The 26,035-nt window shown below is 40.1% G+C and overlaps 1 protein-coding gene across 11 annotated transcripts in view; it reads left to right on the top strand.

The window, feature by feature from the left end:
* The window catches only part of RGSL1 (regulator of G protein signaling like 1), a 158,876-nt gene that overhangs the window by 74,607 nt on the left and 58,234 nt on the right, over positions 1-26,035 (top strand). For 10 of the 11 annotated variants that reach the window (XR_007148082.1, XR_007148083.1, XR_007148084.1 and 7 more), the window contains 7 exons: positions 1,188-1,317; positions 3,074-3,178; positions 4,176-4,337; positions 5,365-6,344; positions 16,813-16,875; positions 17,270-17,492; positions 21,511-21,618. Coding sequence is in view for 8 of the 11 variants with exons in the window: in XM_047840165.1 (XP_047696121.1) it covers positions 1,188-1,317; positions 3,074-3,178; positions 4,176-4,337; positions 5,365-6,344; positions 16,813-16,875; positions 17,270-17,492; positions 21,511-21,618 (1,771 nt within the window). In the remaining 3 variants the exon portion in view is untranslated. The remainder of the gene's footprint in view (positions 1-1,187; positions 1,318-3,073; positions 3,179-4,175; positions 4,338-5,364; positions 6,345-16,812; positions 16,876-17,269; positions 17,493-21,510; positions 21,619-26,035) is intronic. The other variant, XM_047840171.1, reaches the window with a different exon arrangement.

Raw genomic sequence — 26,035 nt, 5'->3', positions numbered from 1 at the left:
AGTAATTCCATGACTGGGTATTTACCCAAAGAAAGTGAAAACACTAATTTGAAAAGATATAGACACCCCTATGTTTATGCATTATTTACAATATCCAAAATATGGAAGCACCATAAGTATCATCAATAGATGAATGGATAAAGAAGGTGTGACACACATACACACACTGGATATTACTCAGCCATAAAAAAGAATGAGATCTTGTCTTGCCATTTGCAACAACATGGATGGGACTAGAGGGTATTATACTAAGTGAAATAAATTAAAGGAAAGCAAATACTATATGATTTAACTTATGTGTGGAATCTAAAAAACAAAACAAATGAACAAATAAAAGCAGAAAAAGACCCATAAATACAGAAAACAAACTGGTGGTTGCCACATGGGAAGTGGATGGGGGGGGGGGGGAATGGGAAAAATGGGTAAAGAGGAGTGGAAGGTACAGGCAAAAAGAAAAATTTTATGTTTTCCCTTCTCTGGTGGCTCAATCCCTCAGTGATCCAACCTATACTCTAAATGATGTTAAGTGTGATGTGAGTCTTTGTGTGTATGGTTTTTAAAAAATATTTGTTTATTTTTGAGAGAGAGAGAGAGCATGGGGGGGGGGAGAGGAGAGAGAGAGAGACAGAGACAGAGACAGAGACAGAGAGAGAATCCCAAGCAGGCTCCATGCTGTCAGCACAGACCCTGATGTGGGGCTTGAACTCACTGTGAGATCATGACCTGAGCCAAAATCAAGAGTCAGAGGCTCAACTGACTGAGCCACACATACACCCCTTTGTGCGTTTTTGTACATGTTGTACATTTGATATGGGTAAGGAACTTGTAAGAAATTTTAAGTGTGCTTACAAAGAAGCAAATTGAATAGAGTTGACACCACAGACCAAAATTTCTTCTGCTTCTCTTCTACCTAGCAAGACTTAGATGTTTTCTTAAACAACTTGACCCAGGAGTAAGGAAACATTTTTGATGAAAGACCAAGCCTTTTCTCTCCTACCAATTCATTCACTCCTTTGGGAGCCTTGGCTCAAGACTTCACTCCTCTTAGATACTATTTTTAATCAGCACACCTCCCCTGTGGGCCAGGTACTGCAGGTGTGAAGTTATTTATTGCCCCTTGCTAAGCTGCATTTCTTAGCATTTCAGTTCCATTTCTCTTTTCTGTTCCCATTTTGTTTGCACTCTAGATTGCAAAGTACAAAGGATTATTGACCTGGTTGGAAAAATACCGGTTACCTTTCTTCTGTAAAACCAACTTGTGTTTCCATTACATTCTCTGTCAAGAGCTCATCAGTTTCATTAAGTCCCCAGAAGGAGGTAAGCATGAGTGTGTGTGTGTGGAGAAATATGGGAAGCCAGGCTGTATAATGATCCTGTTCCTGTCAGTCCTATAGTAATTTACAAATACTGGCCACCTTTGTAGACTTAGATGTGAGGGTGGCCCACCTTGTAATGCAGCAGTAGGTGAAAGCTTAGGCTGAAAAAATTGGTACCTACAGCAATAAGCAGGAGTCAGATAGGTTGTATGTGCTATTTGTCTCACTGCAGCCAGAAGTGAGAGAGTTACTGGTGGACACAGAACATGGCAAAACTGCCTAAAATATATTCAGAATCAAACATAGCTCACCACCTTCATTAGTACCACCTGGTCTAAGCCACACAATTTCTCACCTGGCTACTGAAATCATCTCTTAATTAGTCTCCTTGTTTCTGCTCTTGTTCTCCTGCTCAAAGTGGCCAGAGAGAACCTTTAAAACAAAACAAAACAAAAAAAATTTTTTTTGAGAGAGAGTGTGAGCAGGGGAGGGGCAGAGAGGAGGGAGAAAGGGTCCCAAGCAGGGCCCGCTCTGTCAATGCAGAACCCAAAGCGGGGCTCAAACTCATGAACTGTGAGATCATGACCTGGGTTGAAACCAAGTGTTGGAAGCTTAACCGGCTGAGCCACCTAGGCACCCGGAGAGAGCCTTTTAAAACTTAATTCAGATCATGTAACTCCTCTATTGGCTGCTCCCTACCCCCACCAATGACTCCCATTTCAGTGTGAGATCTAATGCCCCTATATCTCTAGGTCTTCAGGATCCTCAAGATGTGGGTCCATTACTTTTAGGACCTGATCTCCTCCTATTCCCTCCATTGCTTACTCCATTTCAGTTACACTTGGCTTGCTTGCAGTTCCTCAAAAATCCTGCCTTGACACATACTCATTTCAAGGCCTTGCACTGGCTATTTACTCTGCCTGGAATGCTTTGTCAATATACCCACATTGGCTCCCTCTCTCACCTCTTCAAATCTCTGCAAATCTCACCTCCTCAGAAGAGGCTACCCTGATGACCCTAATGCCACTCATTCAACTCTTGTCCTAACACTCCCAACCCCCTTTACTCTCTTTTACCTTTTCATTTTTTCCTGTAGTGCTTATAACCTTCAACCTTACTAGATAATGTACTTATTATGCTTATTGTTTATTATCTGTCTACTTCACCAGAATGTAAGCTCCTTGTGGGCAAGGATTTCCTGTTTGCTAATGTATCCCAAACATCTAGAATGATACTAAGTAGTAGACATTTAACAAATATATTAATAATATATATTTGTTAAGAGAATTAATTAATAAAATTGCCATCTAGGGTTGAATCAATAATTTGACTCTCAATTCAACTAGCCAAAGGAAACTGTGTTCCACCTGGGGAAAGTTGAGATTCAGGAGACTTACATTGAGTAAAATATAACAAAATACCCAATATATTCATCTCCTTTCTTCAATATATATATTGGGAAAATTGGATTGGCAAAATCACTGTCAGGTGGGGATTATAGAAGGCAAAGAGCCTTGGGTGGTGTTTTTGATCTGTGGATTATACTCTGCTTGTGGGTCCCTCATATGATGCGTGTCACTACAGGGTCTATTTCCTGCCTTCAGAAGTACTGCATACTCCTACCCCAACTCGTCTAAATGGCCACCATTTTTCCTCACTCACCCTGAGTGAATGGGGGTCTAGCTGTGTGCAAGGCTGAGAGAGGGGCTGGGAGAAGAGCTCATTCTCTCTCTCTTACCATGGACTCTTCCTGGCAGCCAAGATGTTGAGATGGAAAAAAGCAGACCAGTGGCTACTCCAGAAGTGCATTGGTGGGGTCAGAGGGATGTGGCGCTTTTGTACCTACCTCAAAGGCAGTACAGGTAGGTTCTTGGAGTTGTTTCTGGAGTCCTTGCAAGTTCATAACAGCTTCCAGGATGCCTCAGAGCACTTATTGACAATAATGTATGCATATGGGAAATAAATGTTTTATACTGTAGTTTGTGTAAAAGTCTTTGAAAATAGGTCCACAGTGTAGGTTAGGGCAAAAGTAAACAGAGTCCTTTTATTTTGTTCATTCATCCATCCATTCATCTATCTATTCACTTAACAATGTTGAGCACCACTGTGTGGAAGCCACTGTGAATAAGAGCCATAAATCTCCACTTCATAAAGCTATCACAATGGTGGGGAAACACACAAGGAACACATAAATAAACAAATCCCTATAGCAGAAGTGTTCACATGCACTGCTTTCTGTTCTGTTGAGTCCAATGGTTGATGACTACTGGGAGGTGAGCAGCCAGCACTAGCTGACACTCCAGTTCAGCAGCATTAATTTTCATCCAAGGACAAGCCCTAGTTTAAGGGTGAAATCCTGGATTTCCAGGGCGCAGGTAGGGAAGAACTAGACAGGCTATCTTTTAGTATGTCACTCAGACTTTAACCCTGGCAAAGTTGTGACACAGGGAATGTAGTCTTTGGCATCTTTGGGTTCTATTATTCCTTCTTCTGGTTTTTCTGGGTCCATGATATGGGAAATGTTCTTTTTTTCTTCTCATCTTCATGTTTTGGATAAATTCAAGTGTCTCGGGATCCATTCTCACAGTCTTTCAGTTTTCTCTAACAGTTTTCCTCACAACGACAAAAGTCACACAAGGTCCCTATCCATTAAGTCCCTTCTCCCCATGCCTCCATCTGCCCCCCACATTACAACATCACTAGGGATGATGCCTGAAACCAAAGAAGTGACTAATGGTACTATTTGAGACAATAGAGCAAGCTGGTGGTGGGGAGTGGTATTAGCTGCTACACCCAGATGTAACCACAGAAGGGGCAACATCGGGGTGCAGCGCTGTGCTTGCCCTGTCTAATCTGTAGGTGAAGAGCTGGTGGATTTCTGGATCCTTGCTGAGAAGATCTTGAGCATAGATGAGATGGACCTGGAAATGAGAGACCACTATCTGTCCCTCCTCCTTGTGCTGAAGGCTACCCATTTACAGGAGGGCTCAAGAGTAGTGACTCTCTGCAACATGAACATCAGTAAGAATTATAAAGCATATCTGAAGTGAAATCACTGGGGGATGTAACCAAAAAAATCAATCATTTTGTAGGCATCTACCCTCTCCATTTTCTGTGTATCAGGGATGTCATGGGAACCCTTAACAGGGAAGGGTTGCAAGAGTCCAGTTGTCCTTAGGCTGGTATGTGCTTCTTGCTGAGATATTACTCACCAGTGTAGGTTGGCTGGAAGGAGTGAAGACGAATTGGGACAGCATAATTAAACAGCTCCTGCATCTTCTGAGATGGCATGGCACCTCTTTTTTAAAAACTGAGATTCCCTAGAACAAACTAGAGCTCACAGGCAAAACACAGTGCATATAGCCTGTGGACTAAGAATGTTTTAGTATTTTTAAAGGACTAAAGAAGAAGACTGTGCAGCAGAGACTGCATATAACTCACAAAGCTGAGGTTTACAGGTTTGCCAGCCTCTACTCTAGAACATCAGATTCATCAAAAATTATTTATTTATTAATTAAGGAGACATTCCTGACCAAAATATAAATATGTTCCAGAAGATTTGTGTTTTGAGATTGGTCACACTCCTCTATTGATAGAGATCACTGAGAATTTATTACATTAAAATCAGAGCTAGTAATGACACCTTCAAATTATCCAGTCTAAAACCTTTCCTCCAGGTAGATCTGACTCTGAAAAATCCCATTCATAGGTACATGCCTCCTATTCTTAAACATATTTTCTTGTTCATTTTGCTTTTCTTTACGGTAACATCCAATTGTCCAAAAAATAATTCAATGAATCCCATAAACTGTATTATTTATGTGGGAGAAAGGGAAGGTAATCAGAGAAAGGGGTCACCATTCCCTGAGAAAATCCCTAAAACATGTTTACTATGTATTTGTCCTGTCCATACACCAGGGTTGCATGAAGAACAAATGAAATGCTATACATAACAACATTTGGAAAACTTCAAAAAACCTCTCCCAACATCATTATCATCACTACCACTAGATCATTTTCATCCTTCGTGTCTTTCTATTATTTCCAGAGTCCCTTCTGAACCTATCCATCTGGCATCCCAACCAATCAACCACCAGGAGGGAGATTTTGAGCCACATGCAGAAAGTGGCTCTGTTCAAACTTCAGAGCTATTGGCTCCCCAACTTTTACACCCATGCCAGGACGATTATGGCCAAAGTGGAATCATGCCAAGGTCTGCTGCAGGAATATGAGACTCGCCTATGCAGTGTTTGCTGTAGTCACATAGGAGAACTCCCTCTAAACATGAGCATCAAGAAGTGCCACTACCCCCAGAAGCGGTACTCAAGCAAGACGACCAAGAGGAGGATGTGGCAGTTGACAGACCATGGCTCTACTCTGGAAATAGATACCAAACCAGAAACCAACATTACGCCCCTCCAGGAGATGTGTGCTCAAGTTAAGGACACATACAAATACAAATATACACAAATGCCCTCCTTGAAAGTGACGTCTTCAAAGGAGAGAATAATAAGTTCCCAGGAAAAGGATATTCTCTGTGCCGGGAAGTCTAACATGAAGAAGAAATCCAAGAGCCACCTCCACATGGAGGGCCTCTTTGAGACAACGTTCTCTACACACATGAGGACTGTCACCCCTAGCATCAATCACTGCCCCCAGATGACAATCAAGAAAGTCATCAAACAAAGCATTTCCTTAGGGTACACCCACTGGGCCTTGTGTGCTGATGACTGTGCAGGGCGTCCCTTCCGGCACTACCTGAAAAAGCAGAATTTGAAAGTGGAGATCCAACTCCTGGACCTCTGGCAGGACCTGCACCATTTCCTCAGTGTCCTGATAAGTAACAGGAAGACTGGGAATACTGTCTTTCAGCACATGCTGGGCAACAGAATTTGTGAACTCTACCTGAATGAACAGATTGGTCCATGCCTACCACTAAAATCCCAAACCATTGAAGGCCTGAAGGAGATGCTGCCTTCTGGGGATGTAAACCCCTGGATTCCCAGAGCCCAGAGGGAGATCTGCAAGGTAGGCCTTACCTGACAGAAATGGTTTAGTATCTGGAAGATTATATCTGACTGAACAAAATTCCTATCTGGTCATCTATGCTGGTTAAGTTAATGATATAATTACTCACATCACTCTTCACATATTGAAGAGTTGGTTGATCTCTTAGGAAAAAGCTATGCAAGTTCCCAAGAACAAGCCAAAAATCCTTTTAAAAATCCTGATATCACCCATGACTTACCTTTCTGTCTCATACCCACGTGTAGTCTATTGGTGAATCCTGTTGGCTCAATCTTAAAAATATATCTAGAATCTGGCATTCCTCCCTTTCTGTGTTACAACCACACTTGCCCATGTCACATCCAGTGTCACCTGGATTACTACAGTGGCCTCCTAACCGATGCCTATGGATCTGTCCTTGGTCCTAGGCAGGCTCATTTCAACTGGCCATGGTGAATCTGCAGAAACATAAATTGTGTAATTTAACTGAAAATAAGTAAAAGGAAGTGAGTGAGGACCTTGAAAACAGATGGCTTTCTGTCTTCAGTAAAATCCAAAGTCCTTGCCAAAATGACAAGGCCTACATAATCTCTCCTCTACCTCCCCTCTCTAGCTTCATCTTCCACTGCCCCTGTGCTCATCACTCCGGCATTCCAGACACACTGTCAGCTCAATGGTGGTGCTCCCATTGTGTATAATTTGCAGATGTTCACGCAGATGAGCCCGCACTCCTTCAGCTGTTTGCCCAAGTCATCTCAGTGAGGCCTTCCTTACCCACTTCATATAAAATTTCACCCCATTCCCATTATACTTTTCTCCTTAGCACTTATTATTACCTAGATCCATCCATCTTACATACATACATACATACATACATACATACATACATACATCATTGTATGAGTGTCTGTATAATACACATATAATCCTTAAAATGTACATGTATGCATATATTATATACATAAACTTATTTTGCTTATTTTCTTTTTCCCTATGAGGGCAGAAATTTTTATCTGTTTCACTAGTAGTGTCTTCCCAGCATCTAGAACAGTACCTTAGGGTATTGTATCCAGTGCTTGATAGTGTTGACAGCATTCATGCTCCACAGACATCTGTTGAACCAATAAGTTCCAGTTGGCAATGGCCCCTCTTTTGTCCTTGACCAGGACTATCTTTTCTAGTTGGAGACAACTAGTTTCTATGAGAATTCTGATTTTCATCCAGCTCTTCAACCATCCTCCAATTATCCAATCAACTTTTGTGAAGTGCTGATAGCATGCCCACTGATATGTCCATTTCCTGACTTCTGACTCACTGATGTGGAGACACAGTCTAGGAAAGGTTTTTAGAGTCCTGGGTCTGTCACTGTTTGGCTATGTGGTATTGAACAAACTCCAAGTCTAAATCCTTCAATATCCCTAGGTCTCTTTGTCCTCACATATAAAATGAAAACTGGGAAAAAATCATATTTTGTAATTGCATTTGTGGATTTTATAAGTTTATAGATACATTAAGGATACTATACTATAAAAGGACATAGGTAGAGAAGTGGATGTGAACTTGGAAGACAGAACATAGGCTTAAAAATTGCCTTTGCTTTAACCAGAGAGGAGAGGATTGCGAGCAGGTGCTGAAGATGACTGGAGTAAGGAGTCCTACAGACACTGGGAAATGTGTACTATTGGTCCCTTTATGTACTGCTTTTAGGATGGGACAGGAGAGTTTACCAAGTGATGAACAAACTGAATTCTAAAGGAAACCCTAATATATTCTAACAAAAATATATATAGAAAAAATATATAATAGTAGGTCAAATTTTAAAAGGTAATTATAAGTTTAGATATTGTTTTAGTATGTTTTTACTTTTTCCTATTTTTTTGCTGCACATCTGACTATTTCTTCTAATGGAAAGTGCCCTATTAAGCATTGTTTGTTAAGATACCAATTAGATAACTTATTCACCAGTTTTTAGAGTCATAAATCTTTTAAGATGGAAGGGATTTTAATAGGGTACTCATTTCACACGTTTATTATTCATATTTAACATATATATTTAGAGCTTATCCATTGGTCAGTCACCTCGTATTACATTATGTATTGCTAGTATTCAATCACAGAGCATAATTTTCTCAGGAATATACTTCACTCCTGTTTCCCAGGAACGCAGGAGATCTGATGAAATTACTAAAACTTGTATTCTTAGACTCACCTTTTGGCAGCATGACTGGGGCAGTTTGTAAAGACAATATTACATCATTTAAAAATTATTGTTGGTGACCCATTCCCTGCAAAATAATGCCTACACTGCTTAAGGCATTCGAGTGGGTAGTCCCATCCAATCTTCACTGCCTTATCCTTTGCCACTGCCCCACCCCTGTACTCTTTGAAGGATGCTACAGCTTAGTGATGCTGGAGTGCTTACCATTTTCAAACATGTCCTTTCCAATCTCTGTGCATTTGCTTACGTTCTTCCAACTGCCTGGAATGCCCTTTACTCAACTTCCCTATGGTAAGTTCCTACTTATCCTGAAAAACGCAAATTCCTTTTTAAGTTTCTTTGCCTTTATGAAATCTTTCTGGATTTCCTGGACTCAGAAGAAAACAAAAAAAATTTTCCTGCCTCTCTGCTCCCAGAGAACTTTGTTCACACCTATATTGTAGCATGCTATCCTATGCTATTCATCATGCTAGAAGATGAGCTCCTTGGGAACAATGCTTGTAGCATATTGATCTGTATATTCTCAGTCATTTTCACAATGCCTGACAGATAGGAGACCCTCAGAAACTATTTGTCACATAAATTAATGAATGAAGGTGAGAGTACAGCCAAATAAACTTAGTTGAACACTTATAGGTTTTTTGTTGTTACTGTTTTTTGTTTGTTTCTTTTAATTTAATGAAATATTCTGCACAGGTGGGTAGGGTCTTCAAGTGGGAAATATGAGGAGAAGGCACTTCAAAAGAAGATGTTTGGTTCTCAGGACCATTTGAGAATCAGATGAGATGGTAATTTATTTAGAAAAGAACAAGGAAATGTGAATATTTCTTTTTTTCCAGTTTTTAAAAAATTTTTAAATTAATTTATTTTAATTTACATCCAAGTTAGTTAGCATATAGTACAACAATGATTTCCGGAGTAGATTCATTAATGCCCATTACCCATTTAGTCCATCCCCCCTCCCACAACCCCTCCAGCAACCCTCTGTTTATTCTAAATACTTAAGAGTCTCTTATGTTTTTCCCCTCTCCCTGTTTTTATATTAATTTTGCTTCCCTTTCTTATGTTCATCTGTTTTGTATCTTAAACTCCTCATGTATATACATGTATACCACATCTTCCACATCCATTCATTCATCGATGGACATTTAGGCTCTTTCCATACTTTGGCTATTGCTGATAGCACTGCTATAAACATTGGGGTGCATGTGCCCCTTCAAAACAGCACACCTGTATCCCTTGGATAAATACCCTAGTAGTGCAATTGCTGGGTCGTAGGGTAGTTCTATTTTTCATTTTTTGAGGAACCTCCATACTGTTTTCCAGAGTGGTCGGACCATTTTGCATTCCCACCAGCAGTGCAAAAGAGATCCTCTTTCTCCGCATCCTTGCCAACATCTGTTGTGGCCTGATGTGTTAATGTTAGCCATTCTGACAGGTGTGAGGTGGTATCTCATTGTGATTTTGATTTGTATTTCCCTGATGATGAGTGATGTTGAGCATTTTTTCATGTGTCGGTTGGCCATCTGGATGTCTTCTCTGGTGAAGTGTCTATTCATGTCTTTTGCCCATGTCTTCACTGGATTGTTTGTTTTTTGGGTATTGAGTTTGATAAGTTCTTTATAGATTGTGGATACTAACCTTTTATATGATATGTCATTTGCAAATATCTTCTCCCATTATGTTGGTTGCCTTTAGTTTTTCTAATTGTTTCCTTCACTGTGCAGAAGCTTTTTATTTTGATAAGGTCCCAATAGTTCATTTTTGCTTTTGTTTCCCTTGCCTCTGGAGATGTGTTGGGTAAAAAGTTGCTGTGGCCAAGGTCAAAGAGGTTTTTGCCTACTTTCTCCTCGAGGATTTTGATGACTTCCTGTATTACATTTAGGTCTGTCATCCATTTTGACTTTACTTTAGTGTATAAGAAAGTGGTCCAGATTCATTTTTCTGCATGTCACTGTCCAATTTTCCCAGCACCACTTGCTGAACAGACTGTGTTTATTCCATTGGATATTCTTTCCTGCTTTGTCAAAAATTAGTTGGCCATACGTTTGTGGGTCCATTTCTGGGCTCTCTATTCTGTTCCATTGATCTGAGTGTCTGTTTTTGTGCCAGTACCATACTGTCTTGATGATTACAGCTTTGTAATACAGCTTGAAGTCTGGGATCTCCAGCTTTGGTTTTATCTCCAGCTTTGGTTTTCTTTATATTTTTCAAGATTGCTTTGCTGTTTGGGGTCTCTTCTGATTCCATACAAATTTTAGGATTGTTTGTTCTAGTTCTGTGAAGAATGCTGCTGTTATTTTGATAGAGATTGCATTGACTATGTAGATTGCTTTGGGTAATATTAACATTTTAACAATATTTGTTCTTCCTATCCAGGAGCTTGGAATAGTTTTCCATTTTTTGTGTGTCTTCTTCAATTTCTTTCATAAGCTTTCTAGTTTTCAGTGTATATATTTTTCACGTCTTTGGTTAGATTTATTCCTAGGTAGTTTATGGTTTTTGGTGCAATTGTAAATGAGATCCATTGCTTGAATTCTCTTTCTGTTGCTTCATTATTGGTGTATGGTAATGCAACCTATTTCTGTGCATTGGTTTTATATCCTGCAACTTTGCTGAATTCATGGATCAGTTCTAGCAGTTTTTTGGTGGAATCTTGTGGGTTTTCCATACAGAGCATCATGTCATCTGTGAAGAGTGAAAGGTTGACCTCCTCCTGGCCGATTTGGATGCCTTTTATTTCTTTGTGTTGTCTGATTGCTGAGGCTAAGACTTCCAATAGTATGTTGAATAACAGTGGTGAGATTGGACATCCCCGTCTTTTTCCTGACCTTAGGGTGAAAACTCTCATTTTTTCCCCATTGAGGATGATATTATTGTTGGGTCTTTCATACATGGCTTTTATGATCTTGAGGTATGATCCTTCTATCCCTACTTTCTTAAGGGTTTTTATCAAGAAAGGATGCTGTCTTTTGTCAAATGCTTTCTCTATATCTATTGAGAGGATCATGTGGTTCTTGTCCTTTCTTTTATTGATGTGATGTCTCACATTGATTGTTTTGCGAATATTGAACCAGCCTTGCATCCCAGGTATAAATCCCACTTGGTCGTGGTGAATAATTTTTTTAAGGAATTGTTGGATCTGGTTGGCTAATATCTTGTTGAGGATTTTTGCATCCATGTTCATCAGGAAAACTGGTCTATAGCTCCCCTTTTTTAGTGAGGTCTTTGTCTGGTTTTGGAATCAAGGTAATAATGCTGGCTTCATAGAGTTTGGAAGTTTTCCTTCCATTTGTATTTTTTGGAACAGCTTTGAGAGAGTAGGTGTTAACTCTTTTTTAAATGTTGGTAGAATTCCCCCAGAAAGCCATCTGGCCCTGGATTCTTGCTTTTTGGGAAATGTTTGATTACAAATTCGATTTCTTTACTGGTTATTGGTCCATTCACATTTTCTATTTCTTCCTGTTTCAGTTTTGGTAGTTTATGTTTCTAGGAATTTGTCCATTTCTTCCACATTGCCCATTTTATTGGCACATAATTGCTTATAATATTCTATTATTGTTTTTATTTCTGCTGTTTTGGTTGTGATTTCTCCTCTTTCATTGATCTTAGCCAAAAGGCCAAGAAGCGATCTTCTCTTTCATTCTTGATTTTATTTATTTGGGTCCTTTCCTTTTTCTTTTTGATCAAACTGGCTAGGGGGTTTATCAATTTTGTTAATTCTTTCAGAGAACCAGCTTTTGGTTTCATTGATCTGTTACTGGTTTTTTGTTTGTTTGTTTGTTTGTTTTGGTTTCGATAGCATTGGTTTCTGCTCTAATCTTTATTATTTCCTGTCTTCTGCTGGTTTGGGGTTTTATTTGCTGTTCTTTTTCCAGCTCTGTAAGGTATAAGTTTAGGTTGTGTATCTGAGACCTTTCTTCCTTCTTTATGAAGTCTTGGATTGCTATATATTTCCCTCTTATGGCTGCCTTTGCTGCGTTCCAGAAGTTTTGGGCTGTGGTGTTATCATTTTAATTGGCTTCCATGTACTTTTTGATTTCCTCTTTAACTTCTTGGTTAGCCCATTCATTGTTTAGTAGGATGGACTTTACTCTCCAAGTATTTGTTATGTTTCCACATTTTTTCTTGTGGTTGATTTCACGTTTCATAGCATTGTGGTCTGAAGATATGCATGGTATGATCCCAATCTTTTTTGTACCTGTTGAGGGCTGATCTGTGTCCCAGTATGTAATCTATTCTGGAGAACGTTCCATGTGCACTGGAGAAGAATGTGTATTCTGCTGCTCTAGGATGAAATGTTCTTAATATATCTGTCAAGTCCATATGGTCCAGTGTGTCATTCAAAGACATTGTTTCCTTCTTGATTTTCTGTTTAGATGATCTGTCCATTGTGGTAAGTGGGGTGTTGAAGTCTACTATTATGGTATTATTATCAATGAGTTTCTTTATGTTTGTGATTAATTGATTTATATATTTGGGTGCTCTCACATTTGGACCATAAATGTTTACAATGGTTAGGTCTTGGTCTAAAATTATGATGTAATGCCCTTCTTCATCTCTTGTTACAGTCTTTATTTTAAGGTCTAGATTGTATAAGTATGGATACTCTGGCTTTCTTTTGTTGACCATTAGCATGATAGATGGTTCTCCATGCCCTTACTTTCAATCTGAAGGTGTCTTTAGTTCTTGTAAACAGCATATAGATGGATCTTATTTTCTTATCCATTCTGTTACCCTATGTCTTTTGATTGGAGCACTTAGTCCACTGACGTTTAGAATGGGTACTGAAAGATATGAGTTTATTGCCATATGTTGCCTGTAGAGTTGGAGTTTCTGGTGGTGTTCTGTGGTCCTTTCTAGTCTTTGTTGCTTTTTTTTTGTTTTGCTTTGTTTTGTTTTTTCATCTTTTCTCCCTTCAGAGAGTCCCCCTTAAAGTTTCTTTTTTTATTTTTTTTTTCAATGTTTATTTATTTTTGGGACAGAGAGAGACAGAGCATGAACGGGGGAGGGGCAGAGAGAGAGGGAGACACAGAATCGGAAGCAGGCTCCAGGCTCTGAGCCATCAGCCCAGAGCCTGATGCGGGGCTCGAACTCACGGACCACAAGATCGTGACCTGGCTGAAGTCGGACGCTTAACCGACTGCGCCACCCAGGCGCCCCCCCTTAAAGTTTCTTGCAGGGCTGGTTTAGTGGTCACAAACTCCTTTAATTTTTGTTTGGGAAAATTTTAATCTCTCCTATTTTGAATGACAGCCTTGATGGATAAAGAATTCTTGGCTGCATATTTTTCTGGTTCAGCACATTGAATATATCCTGCCACTCCTTTCTGACCTGCCAGGTTTCTGTGGATAGGTCTTCTGCAAACCTGATCTGTCTTCCCTTGTAGGTTAAGGACTTTTTTCCCTTGCAGCTTTCATGAATCTTTCCTTAATGAGTATTTTGTGAATTTGACTAGATATGCCTTGTTGATGGTCAGGGTTTTTTTTGTTTTAATCTAATGGGTGTCCTCTGTGCTTCCTGGATTTTGATGTCTGTGTCTTTCCCCAGGTTAGGAAAGTTTCCACTGTGATTTGCTCACATAACCCTTCTACCCCTCTTTCTCTCTCTTCATCTCCTGGGATCCCTGATTCTGATGTTGTTCCTTTTTAATGAGTCACTTATTTCTCTAATTCTTAAATTGTGCTTTTTTGCCTGAGTCTCCCTTTTTTTTCTGCTTCATTATTCTCCATAAATTTGTCCTTTATATTGCTGATTCGCTGCCCTGCCACATCCATCCTTGATGCCATGGCATCCATTTGAGATTGCAGCTCAGTTATAGCATTTTGTACTTCATCCTGACTAGCTTTTACTTCTTTTATCTCACAGAAAGAGATTCTAATCTGTTTTCAATCCCAGCTAATATTCTTATTATCGTGATTCTAAATTCTGGTTCAGACATCTTGCTTGTATCTGTGTTGATTAAGTCCCTGGCTGTCATTTCTTCCTGCTTTTTCTTTTGGGGTGAATTCCTTCATTTCATCATTTTGAAGGAAGAAAAGGAAATAATAAGTTAAAAAATTAAGATTAAAATATTAAAAACAACACACAAAAAAATCAAATAAACGATGCTATCCTAGGTGTGTTTTGGTCTGGTTGTTAAAAGGAGTTTGATAGAGATGAGAAAAAAGGGAAAAATTAGAAAAGATAAAGAAAAAGAAAAAAAAGAAATGAGAAAAAGAAAGAAAAAAAAAGACAACGTTTGAAAATTTGAAAAAAAAGAAATGAAGAAAAAGGGACAACATTTGAAAATTTGAAAAAATGAATACAATGAAATAGAATAAAATGAAATGGTGGAAGTAAAATATAATTTGAAAAATTTACAAAAAAATATATAGCAGAAAAAAATTAAAGAAAAATATTTTTATTTATTTATTTATTTTTACGTTTTATTTTTGAGACAGGGAGAGACAGAGCATGAGCAGGGGAGGGTCAGAGAGAGGGAGACACAGAATCCAAAACAGGCTCCAGGCTCTGAGCTGTCAGCACAGAGCCTGATGCGGGGCTCGAACTCACGGACCACGAGATCATGACCTCAGCCGAAGTCGGCTGCTTAACTGACTGAGCCACCCAGGCGACCCAAGAAAAATATTTTTAATAAAAATTGAAAATAAAAATATATTTTTCTTTTTCCATATTCAAGAATAAAAAAGAAAAAGAAAAAAAATTGAATAGACAGACCAGCAAACAGACTGAAATACAATTCAAATTGCATCAGTTTCCCCTAGAAGTCAAAGTACAAAGCACTTTATAGTCCATAAACTAAGCAGACAGAGAAACCTGTGGTGTTCCTGAATAGTGAGGTTGGCCCAGTTGGGCAGGGCTTAGTGTAACATCTCCATTCTCCACTAGATGGCGCTTCTTAGCTTACTGGGTGGATTGCTGTGGCACTTGTAGGTATATGTGCATTCGGGGAGGGTTGAAAATGGTGTCACCCAGTTACCCAGTCTCTAGTATCGGAACTCTGTTCTCCTTGATCAGCAATCACACACCTGTTCTTTGTGTGTGGCGTCCATCCACTCCTGCTTTTACACTGTCCGTGACCAAGCCATCAGGTTGCCAGGTGACCCCTCCCTCCTGAGTTTTATCTCAGATGTGGCTGTGTTTCCCAACCCATCACTTCTGTGGGACTGAGGCTTTGACCCACTCAGACCTTCTGGGGGAGGGTCTCACTGAGCAATGGCTGGGTGCCACCTACCCCCAGGAATGTTCATGGGACCATGCTGCTGCCAATGCCCAGACTGTGGCTAGGTGCCAGCCACCCCAGAAAAAGTCCACGTGATCATGTAGCAGCAGCAGTTCAGAGATATGGTAAATTACAACACACATCTGGCACCAGGCTTCACCCTTAACATCCTTGTTTCAGCACCATCGAACGTGGCTGTTCTCCAGGGTCCACTGGGATCTTTCCTTGTGGGGTGGCTGCAGAGCCTCTACCAAATGTCCTCCCAGCAGGGGAACTGCCTCTCCCCATTTGGCCCAAGGACCCCTTGGACCTTGATTTTTGCTCCTGGGGATTCACCCTTCCCTCCAGAGCACTGCCAGGTATAGAGCTGTGGAGTTTCAGACTCTGCTCTCCCCCTGTTTATAGAGTCTTAATGGAATTTAAACCCTCTCCTTCCTCCTTTCTCCCTTTTTTGTTCAGTCCTTGTAGCTGTTTCCACTTTTCCACTTTCTCTTCAGCTGCTTTTGGCGCGGGGTGGGGGGTGCTTTTCCTGTACTCCCTTCCCCCATCTTCATCCTCTCTCCACAAGCAAAAACAGCTCCCTGCCCTCTGTGGCTTCTCTCTTTCCCAGTTCACCTCTCCATGCCACGTATCTGCTGAGTTCTGGGGTTCAGGTTTGTGCAGATTGTTGTGTTACTCCTCAAGTATGTTTTCTAGGTGTACAGGATGGTTTAGTGTTGATCTGGCTGTATTTCATGGACAAGAGATGCAAAAAAAAAAAAGCATCCAAGCTGTTCCACCATCTTGACCCTCCAAATTATATCTTTTCTTAAGTAAATATCAAGTACCATTTTTTGAGATTCAGAGAAAGACTGCACAAGCTTCCATATTCAGAGAGATAAAGGTTGCCTCCTGGTTGGTCATGGCCAATGCTTACTGTTAGATTATATCTCCATATTAGAGAATCCAGAATCTGTAGCCTGCTCTTCTCCCACATGAACAGTAGCATGAGAGATGCAACAAATGGTGCATCACCTCATCATGTTGTTGTCCTGTTTGGATTTCAGATGCTCAGTCCCTGGTATGATGAATTCCTGGATGAAGAGGACTACTGGTTTCTCATTTTTACAGTAGGAGGGACTTTGAGTTGGGGAGGAATCAAGAGGTTCTAGGAAGAAAAAAGAACCACTTCTCTCTTAAAAGCCTTACTTGTTGAAGTAAAGGAAACTTTTATTTCTCCCAGAGGCAATTGGGAGTTGACCTGGTCTCTCAAGGAAAAAGACTCAAGTGCAATAGCTGACTTTGAACAAGTCACATTAGTATAGAATTTCTCCCTTGTATAAATGGGTTTCATTAGAAGAGGGTAGGGGCTGCCGTGTAAAGGAGCAATGGTTCTTAACACAATGAAAGAAATCAGCATAAGTTTACCTGACAAGGAGGCACAGAAGGACTGGGCTATTACAAATCTTGCTTTTGGTCTAGTTCCTATAGCAAATGCTATCTGCCCCCATTCCCTTCTCTTAGACTCAGACCAAGTTCATCAGAGACAAATGGCATAAAAAAGGATCTATAAGCAAAGAAGAGAACATTCTTCTTTATAAGAGGTGTGAGGAATCCCTGGAGCTAAGCCAGGGTCTGGCTAACATGGAGAAAATGGATTCTCTGCAGTGGCAAAAGATAGCTACTGAGGATCTGAGACAAGGCGGGTCTCTCCAGGTAGAACTAAAGTCTCCGGTGCTTCAAGCAGGTAAGGGCAGTCATCGTAATTTTTTTTTGCCCTAACATATAGAACACTTCAAAATATTAGTATTTAACATTTAGTGATTATTTACTGCACATCAGTACTGTGCAATGCAAAGATTACCCCATTTGATATTCAAATAACCTGTGAGGTAAATACTGAGTAACTGAGGCACAGAGAAGATAAGTGACTTTCCCAAGGTCACACAGTAAGTGGCAGAGCCAGGATCTTACTGACTGACTGGCCTCTACTAACCCTGAAGGGACCCAGAGCACTCAAGTTTGGCGAGTCAGCAAAGCATCACCTCAGTTATAAAATACCTCATTTTTTTTTACGTCTGATAAGCATGTTCCACCTTACCACACCTCCTTCAGAGTCATGTCCAAGAAATTCTGTGAATATATATATATTTTTTTCTTTTTTTTTTTTAAACATTTATTTATTTTTGGGACAGAGAGAGACAGAGCATGAGCAGGGGAGGGGCAGAGAGAGAGGGAGACACAGAATCAGAAACAGGCTCCAGGCTCTGAGCCATCAGCCCAGAGCCTGACGCGGGGCTCGAACTCCCAGACCGCGAGATCGTGACCTGGCTGAAGTCGGACGCTTAACCGACTGCGCCACCCAGGCGCCCCTGTGAATATATTTTTAATAGCTACTCCCCTCTCCTAACATAACACAGCAGCCCACTCAGGCAGTGAAGAGGAGTGGTTAGGAGCACAAGTCTCCACTGTCCCAGAGGTCTGGGTTATATCCTAACTCTGCTAGTGACTGTAAACTTTAGCAATATATTTAACCTCTCTTTAATCCCATTTTCTTGTCTTTAAAATGGGACTAATAGTAATAGGTTTGTTGTGAAGATGACCCAATGTCATCTATGAAAGCTACTACCACAATGGTTGGCAATAGTAAAAGTCCAATAATGTTAGCCATTAATATCAAAGTTGAACAAACTGCTTTAATTATCTATGCTGAGGGCATCAGGATTCTGCAGTATTTCTCAAACTTCGATCCGCAATAAATACATTTGACTTCAGAGAACATATACTTGCATATATGTGCGTGCATATATGTGGAAAATACTTTCTCAAAGCAATACTTACCCTTATTATATAAGATGATATACTCTAATATACTATATTAGAATATTTTATTCTATTTAGTTTTGTAAAACCTGGTGATGACAATTTTTTGACATGGTGTTGATTCACGACCTACACTTTTTTTAGAGAGAGAGAGTAGGGGAGGGGGAAGAGAGGAGAGAGAGAGAGAGAGAGAGAGAGAGAGAGAGAGAGACTTCAGCAGTCTCCATGCTTAGCAAGGAGCCTGACGCAGGGCTCAATCCCAAGATCCTGGGATCATGACCTGAGACCTAAGCTGAAATCAAGAGTCAGACGCTGAACCCACTGAGCCTCCCAGGTGCCACATGACCTACACTTTTCAAAACATAGCAGGGTGGCTGGTGATGTGGGCAGCAAAGAATTGCACAAAGAGTAGAACAATAAGCAGGACAGAGTTTATTTACTCTCCAAGGGAGAGGGGCCACACATCAAGACAGATGTCAGCCCTGAGCTTCTGTTGCGCTGGGCCTTTTAAAGGTTTTGAAGGATGTGAGAGGGTTTCAGCTGCACCCATGGTGGGCTTGTGGGAAGGGGGTCAACTCTTAGGGAGAGCAGGAGGTGGCAGGCTTTTTCAGGGGCTTCGTCTGGGACTTGTGCGGGATGTGGGTTGTGGTCTGGCTAGAGAAGAATATTTTGTAGGTGGGGACTACTTCCTGAGAATGGAGGGCACCATGACCTAGAAAAACAAACAGTTAGAGCCAAGTACAAACACCTGTGAGTTTTGTCTGTAAGCCTGGCTTTGGGGGTGGGTGTGGGGGACTTTGAATAGATTCTTTTCAGTAATAGTAAGCAAAAACTTTGGAAATTCAATTCCATAATTCCCTTGCTCTGTGAGCCTGGACAAGTTACTTATCTCTTTGAGACTCATTTCGCCAACTAAGGAGTGGAGATAATGGCCCCTATTTGGTAGGATTGTTGAGGGGATTGAAGGCAATGCTTTTACACAGCAAGCAAGCATTCAATAAGTAGTAATTGTTAGATTACACTAAAAAATGTAGTATTCAACTCTTATAAAACTTTGATGTGCACTCCATATACAAAATTCTTGCCTCTCAGAGCCATGTTTGGGCATGAATTATTTAAATCTAGCATGAACAAGCCCTCTGTTTCATATCATAGTTTTACCTTCTTTCTAAATCCTGAACATTCCAGAATGTATCTCAGAAATCAAGAGAAAAGTGGAAGAAAGGATGGCTGATAAATATCACCATACACATACTGAGCAATAGGCATTCCTTTGGTGGTCTTGGAGTGCCAGGGATGGCTAAGAAGAGTGAGAAGTACTCTCCATGGTGATTCCTCTTCCCTCTCCCCCAGAACACATCATGACTTCTTCCACCACTGCTTTTTTGAAATGCAAGTCTCTTTTTTGAAATGCAAGGCCCTGATGAAGGGCCTCTTGTACATTTGCCCAACCCAGAGCCCTGACTCCCAGGTGGGCTGATGCCTCCACTCAGGCTGCACCATAAACTAACAGAGCACCAGAACTAGAATACTTTCAGCTTTCATATGGAGAAAATGAGTCTCTGAGAAGTGGGAAGACTTGTCCAAGGTTGGTCAGAAAGGGAGGGATTGGCCCACAACTAGAAACCTGAATCTATTGCAGGAATGATATACTGTGCTTACAACTTACAGCCATAGTCCCCTGGCTGATAGATGATAATGATGACAGTGACAACACTGACATAAGGACAACCAACATTTGTGAGTCCACACCCCAGTATTCCTTCTAGATTCCACCTTTATAACCTTCAGAAAACACTGGACTGCCTTAAGAGAGTTCCTGGAGAACTATGTGAGATTAGACTTACTTTAAATCTCAAAACTCACAACATGATTGAATGTTTTCATGTTGGTAGGAAGCAAGGTGCTGCTAATGTGCATCTATTGCCCAGTACATGATTAAAACTTCCTTGATGTCTCAGTCTTCCTGTCTCATCTGATTTTGGATACAAAAGAGGTATTTCCTCTCAATTCACTATGCATGACTAGAAATGGTGTATGCCTATTTCTAGAAAAAATAATTTACTCTCAAGGGACAATGATTTGCAACTGTTAATGATATTCAGACACGTGAGCTGTTAATTCTTAAAGTAATTCCCAAAGGCAGAGCCAAGAAAGAGAAAGGTCCTAGCATGTTATTGGAAATATACCATCCCTAAGTGTGCCAAATTCTTTGAAGCAATGGTAGAATGTTTGAAATACATTTGCAATTCTTTCTCACAACACATGGCTGCTTTGAAGGGATCAATACTCATTTGGATGAATTACTTCTTGTATATCTGTTAACAATTAGTACTTACTTCAAAGTCATATCTCAGTTACCCTAGTATCCCTCAGGCAGGAAATCTCCATGGGTCGGTCAGGTGTCCCCAAGAAGGGAAGAATCCTTTCAGTCTAGAGAGGAGAGAGGATGATATTTCCTTGCTTCTAATTTGGCCTGGGGAAATTGTATTCCTTGTGTAAACATTTCATTAAAACACTATTGTAAAAAAAAAAAAAAGAGGTTAGAGAGGGAGAGAGCCAAAGCATAAGAGACTTTTAAAAACTGAGAACAAACTGAGGGTTGATGGGGGGTGGGGAGGAGGGGAGGGTGGGTGATGAGTACTGAGGAGAGCACCTTTTGTGATGAGTACTGGGTGTTGTATGGAAACCAATTTGACAATAAATTTCATATTTAAAAATTTTTTTCTATCAGCTCTATACCAGAAGGGGCATAGATAGTAAAATAAATTAGACCAATCATCATTTCCTGTGTTCCTCAGTTAAACTGTTAACATAAAAAAAGAAAATACTATTGTCCTACTTAACTAGCATTTTAAAGGTAATACCTTCAATAAAAAGTGTATAAATCTTTGCACTAGAGTGGGCAATCAGATTCTATACCTTTCTTTCCTACTTAATAGACCTAGAGAAAATGTCCTTTGAGGAACTCTGCTATAAGTATCCAAAGGTGGCCATACAGAAGATCAGTGATGACTATAAAATATATTGTGAAAAATCACCTAAAGTAGGTAAGTGTTTACAACTCAGAGATAGGTTTGAGAGTCTCCAACCTCAAGAAGCATATGCCAAGAGAAGAGCCATGCTTCTTCTGAAATGAGGGATGGTCAGGAGAGAATGACCATGTCTTTTTCTCTCCTACACAGCCACCAAAGGGCATCATGAAACTGGCATGAAATTATAAATGAATGGGGGTGGTGATGAAAACTGTTAATTCCTACCTTCTTACCTAGTTATCACCCTGGTGTTTTACATAATGCACATGTGTCCTCTAACAAATTTCTTGGAGTTGGAGATGCGTGGAAGGAGGTTTGTTGGTGTATGTTCTTAGTCATAACACCTTTAAAGAAATGAAGAAAGCAAAATTGGTGAAGGTAGATGATGAAGTGCAGGGCAGTTACAGTAGGCCTCAGCAGATCCCATAGATGAAGCTCTAAAGCTAAGATGGCCCTTTGGAGTAGTCCCTCACTGAAATAGGGATTGTTTGTTTGTTTGTTTGTTTGTTTTTCCTTTCTAATTGACTCAAAAGAGATTTGGCTGCCTGTGGGGAGGCTATAACCTCAGTCAGCACCCTTTGGCTGAGACAATACCCAGAGGGGCCCTCAACTATCAGCTCTCTGCAGCCAACACCTCAGACAGCTGGGGAAGTGAGTGCTTTGGTCCTAAAAGGGGGATCTGAGCTATGCGTCACACCACCCTCTACTGTCCAGTTACTTTGTATAGAAATTTCACCCCATCTTGGAACAGATATTCCAGGATTCTAGTTGGTTCCTTTTCCCAGGGAGCTTATACTAAAAGGGCTGACTCACACTACTACAGCTTGTCTGGAGACAACAACAAGTACTCCTCTTTTCCTTTCCTGCCACCCAAACTAGAGTCCCTTTATTCTCAGCTAGCATCTCTGCTGATCTTGGGGGGCTTACCAAGAAGGATGACCTCCATGTCATCCTTGTCATCTCTGAGGGACCTGAGCCCCTGGTAATCATGACCTCTCAGGCTGTGGTTGCTGCACTTGACAATTAATCACCAAAATTGGGCAGCAGAATACCAAGAGTGCCTAATGAATTCTCTGCCCCTGCTCTGTTACTGATGACCCTGATGATAGTCAATTACCCTGTCAGTACAGTAACTTCTTTGCTTGCCTGCTAGCTTCTTGGCCTAAGGAGCTTAAAGTGATTAAGTGCCTTCTGGGTCCCTAGTAGAAGCATTCCCGCTCTTGGAACCTGGATCTCTAGACTGGCACTGTCCAGTACAGGAGCTACTAGCATCATGTGGCCATTGAACACTTGAAATGTGTCTGATATGAATAGGTACATAAAGTACATAAAATTAAAATTAATTTCATCCTTTTTCTTTTATTCTTTTTAATGTGACTCCTAGGAAATTTAAAATTATATGTGTGATTCACGTTGTATTTCTATTGGACAGCTCTGGTCTAGACCCCAGAACCTAAAGTTATAAGGATTAGAAATTTCCCTAGTTAAATCACTTATACTGATGGTAAATGGATTACTACTACCTTTATCCTTTTCCTCCACACACGTGTATTCTACTTACTGGAGACACAACAACTTATAATGGTCTTCAGTTTATCCTAGAAGTTGATGTCCCATTTCCTAAGATCATATCCAAGCTGGTTTCACAGCTACACCTTCAAAAAACAGTTCTGTTGCTCTACCAGGCCAGCAGCTCTCATAGTCGATAGAACTAGTGGATCCTATCATCAAATGTCCGTTGTCAACCCCCTGGGATGTAAGTGTATCCCTTGGTCAGAGGCAATGTTATGTGGGATCTCATTCAGGGATCTTGTGAGCCCCCTGATAGCAATGCTGACTGAGACTTTGTAAGTAGGAATTCTTGTCAGTTCGAGTCAAGATGAATTGATGCCCTTGCCAGAATAGAAGTGATTCAGTGTTATCAACTTGCCACCAAGTGGGTGGTTAGTTTTCTATAAGGGTTGTTGAAATACTTGGGCTTGACATTTGTGTCTGTTGCTGACAAGTTGAACATTTGGCAGCAATGGTAACTAAATCAGCTTTGGTGAGTGTGGGGCCTATGCCACTGATTCCATACACAACCTCTATCCCTGACATCTAGCTACTCTGTTCATGAGTTCATTGTGCCAGCACTAAGGTGGATTATGGCAGAAACTTGCTGACATCACTGTCCAAGTCATTCTGTCTACTTGGTTGTTTAGTGCCTCTTTCACAGTGGTTGTTTATTAGTGGGCTTTAAGACACAATACAGGGGTGCCTGGGTGGCTCAGTTGGTTGAGTGTCTGACTCCTGACATCGGCTCAGGTCATGATCTCATCATTCATAAGTTCAAGCCCCACATTGTGCTCTGCGCTGATAGCATGGAGCCTGCTTGGCATTCTCTCTCTCCCTCTCTGCCCCTCCTCCACTTGTGCTCACACACACTCTGTCTCTCAAAATAAATAAATAAACTTTAAAAAAGACACAACACAAAGATTTTCATTCTTTATGCTTACTCTCATAGATCCATCCACATGTGTCTTCCTCAGACTTCCTTGCTCGCAGTACTCTTTTTTTAAAAGAGAAACTTAATTTTTTAAATGATTATTTTTTTAAGTTTGTTTTGAGATACAGAGAGAGAGAGAGAGAGAGAGAGGAGGAGGAGGAGGAGGGGCAGAGAGGGAGAGAGAGAATCCCAAGCAGGCAGGCTTCATGCTGTCAGCACAGAGCCAATGCGGGGCTTGAACTTACGAACTGCAAGATCATGACCTGAGCTGAGACTGAGTTGGATGCTTAACCAGCTGAGCCACCCAGGTGCCCCTTTCCCAGTATGCTTTTTAAAAAAAGACTTTATTTGTTTAGAGTAGTTTTAGGTTCACAGAAAAATTAAGAAGGATGTACAGAGATTCTCATATGCCCTCTTCCCCAACACTTGCACTCTCATATCATCAACATGCCCCATCAGAGTGCTACATTTGTTAAAATTGATAAACTTACATTAACAAATTATAATCACCCAAATCCATAGTTTACCTTAGGGTTTACTCTTGGTGTTGTACGTTCTACGAGTTTGAAAAATGTATATGACATGTATTCATCGTTATCATATCCTACAGAGTATTTTCACTGCCCTAAAAAACCTCTGTGTGCTAAAAGTCCTAATAAGCTCCACATATTCATACCTCTCCATACTGCCAACCCCTGGCAACCATTCATATTTTTACTGTCTCCATAGTTTTGCCTTTTCCAGAATATCATATAAATTGAAATCATATAATATTGTCTTCTTTCACATGATAATATACATGGTATATATACATGGTATATATGCATATACATGGCAAATATACATTTAAGCTTCCTCCATGTCTAATTTTTCCTTGATAGCCCATCTCTTCTTAGAACTAAGTAATATTTCATTGGTTAAATGTACCAGAGTTTATTTATCCGTCCATCTACTGAAGGATATCTTGGTTGCTCTCAAGTTTTGGCAATTATGAATAAAGCTGCTATAAGCATCCATATACAGGTTTCTGTGTGGTCGTAAGTTTTTAATTCCTTTGGGTTAATACTGAGAAGCACAATTGCTGGAGCTCACAATAATAGTATGTTCAGTTTTATTTAGAATTGCCAAACTGTCTTCCAAACTGGTTGTACAATTTTGCATTCCCACCAGTAATGAAAGAGAATTTATGTTGCTTCACATCCCCAATCATCATTTGGAGTTGTCAATTTTGCAAATTTGGGCCACTTTAATAGGTGTTTAGGGGTATTTCATTGTTGCTTAATTTGCTTTTTCCTGATGATATACAATGTAAAGCATCTTTTCAAATGCTATTTTCTATGTATATACTCCTTTGCTGAGGTGTCTGTTAAGGTTTTTGGCTCATTTGTTAATAAGTTTGTTTGTTTCTTTATTGTTGAATTTTAAGAGGTTTTTTTTTAATATTTTTAACAACAGTTCTTTATGAGATATGTTACTTTGTAAGTGTTCTCTTGGTTTCTCTAGTATTCTAATTGTTGTTCATAGACCAGAAGTATTTAATTTGGATGAAGTACATCTTATCAATTCTTTCTTTCAAGTATTATGCCTTTGCTATTGTATCTAAAGAGTCATTGCCAAATCCAAAATTATCTAGATTTTTCCTATGTTATCTTCTAGGAGTCTAAAATTTTTGCATTTTACATTTAGGTCTATGATCCATTTTGAGCTCATTTTTGTGAAGGGTATAAGGTGTCTGTCTGCACTGATTTTTTTTTTTTTTTTTTTTTTTTGCATGCCGATGTTCAGCAGTTTCTGTGCTATTTGTTGAAAAGACTATCTTTGCTGCATTCTATTGCCTTTGCTCTTTTGTCAAAGATCAGTTGGTTATATTCATGTGGGTCTATTTCTGGGCTCTCTGTTCTCTTCCATTGATCTATTTTCACCAATACCCCATCCATTGTCTTGGTT

The sequence above is a fragment of the Prionailurus viverrinus genome, chromosome F1, assembly GCF_022837055.1.
Source record: "Prionailurus viverrinus isolate Anna chromosome F1, UM_Priviv_1.0, whole genome shotgun sequence".
Lineage (NCBI taxonomy): Eukaryota > Metazoa > Chordata > Mammalia > Carnivora > Felidae > Prionailurus > Prionailurus viverrinus.
The sequence above is the reverse complement of the archived record's forward strand: the minus strand, read 5'-3'. Positions and strand labels throughout refer to the sequence as shown.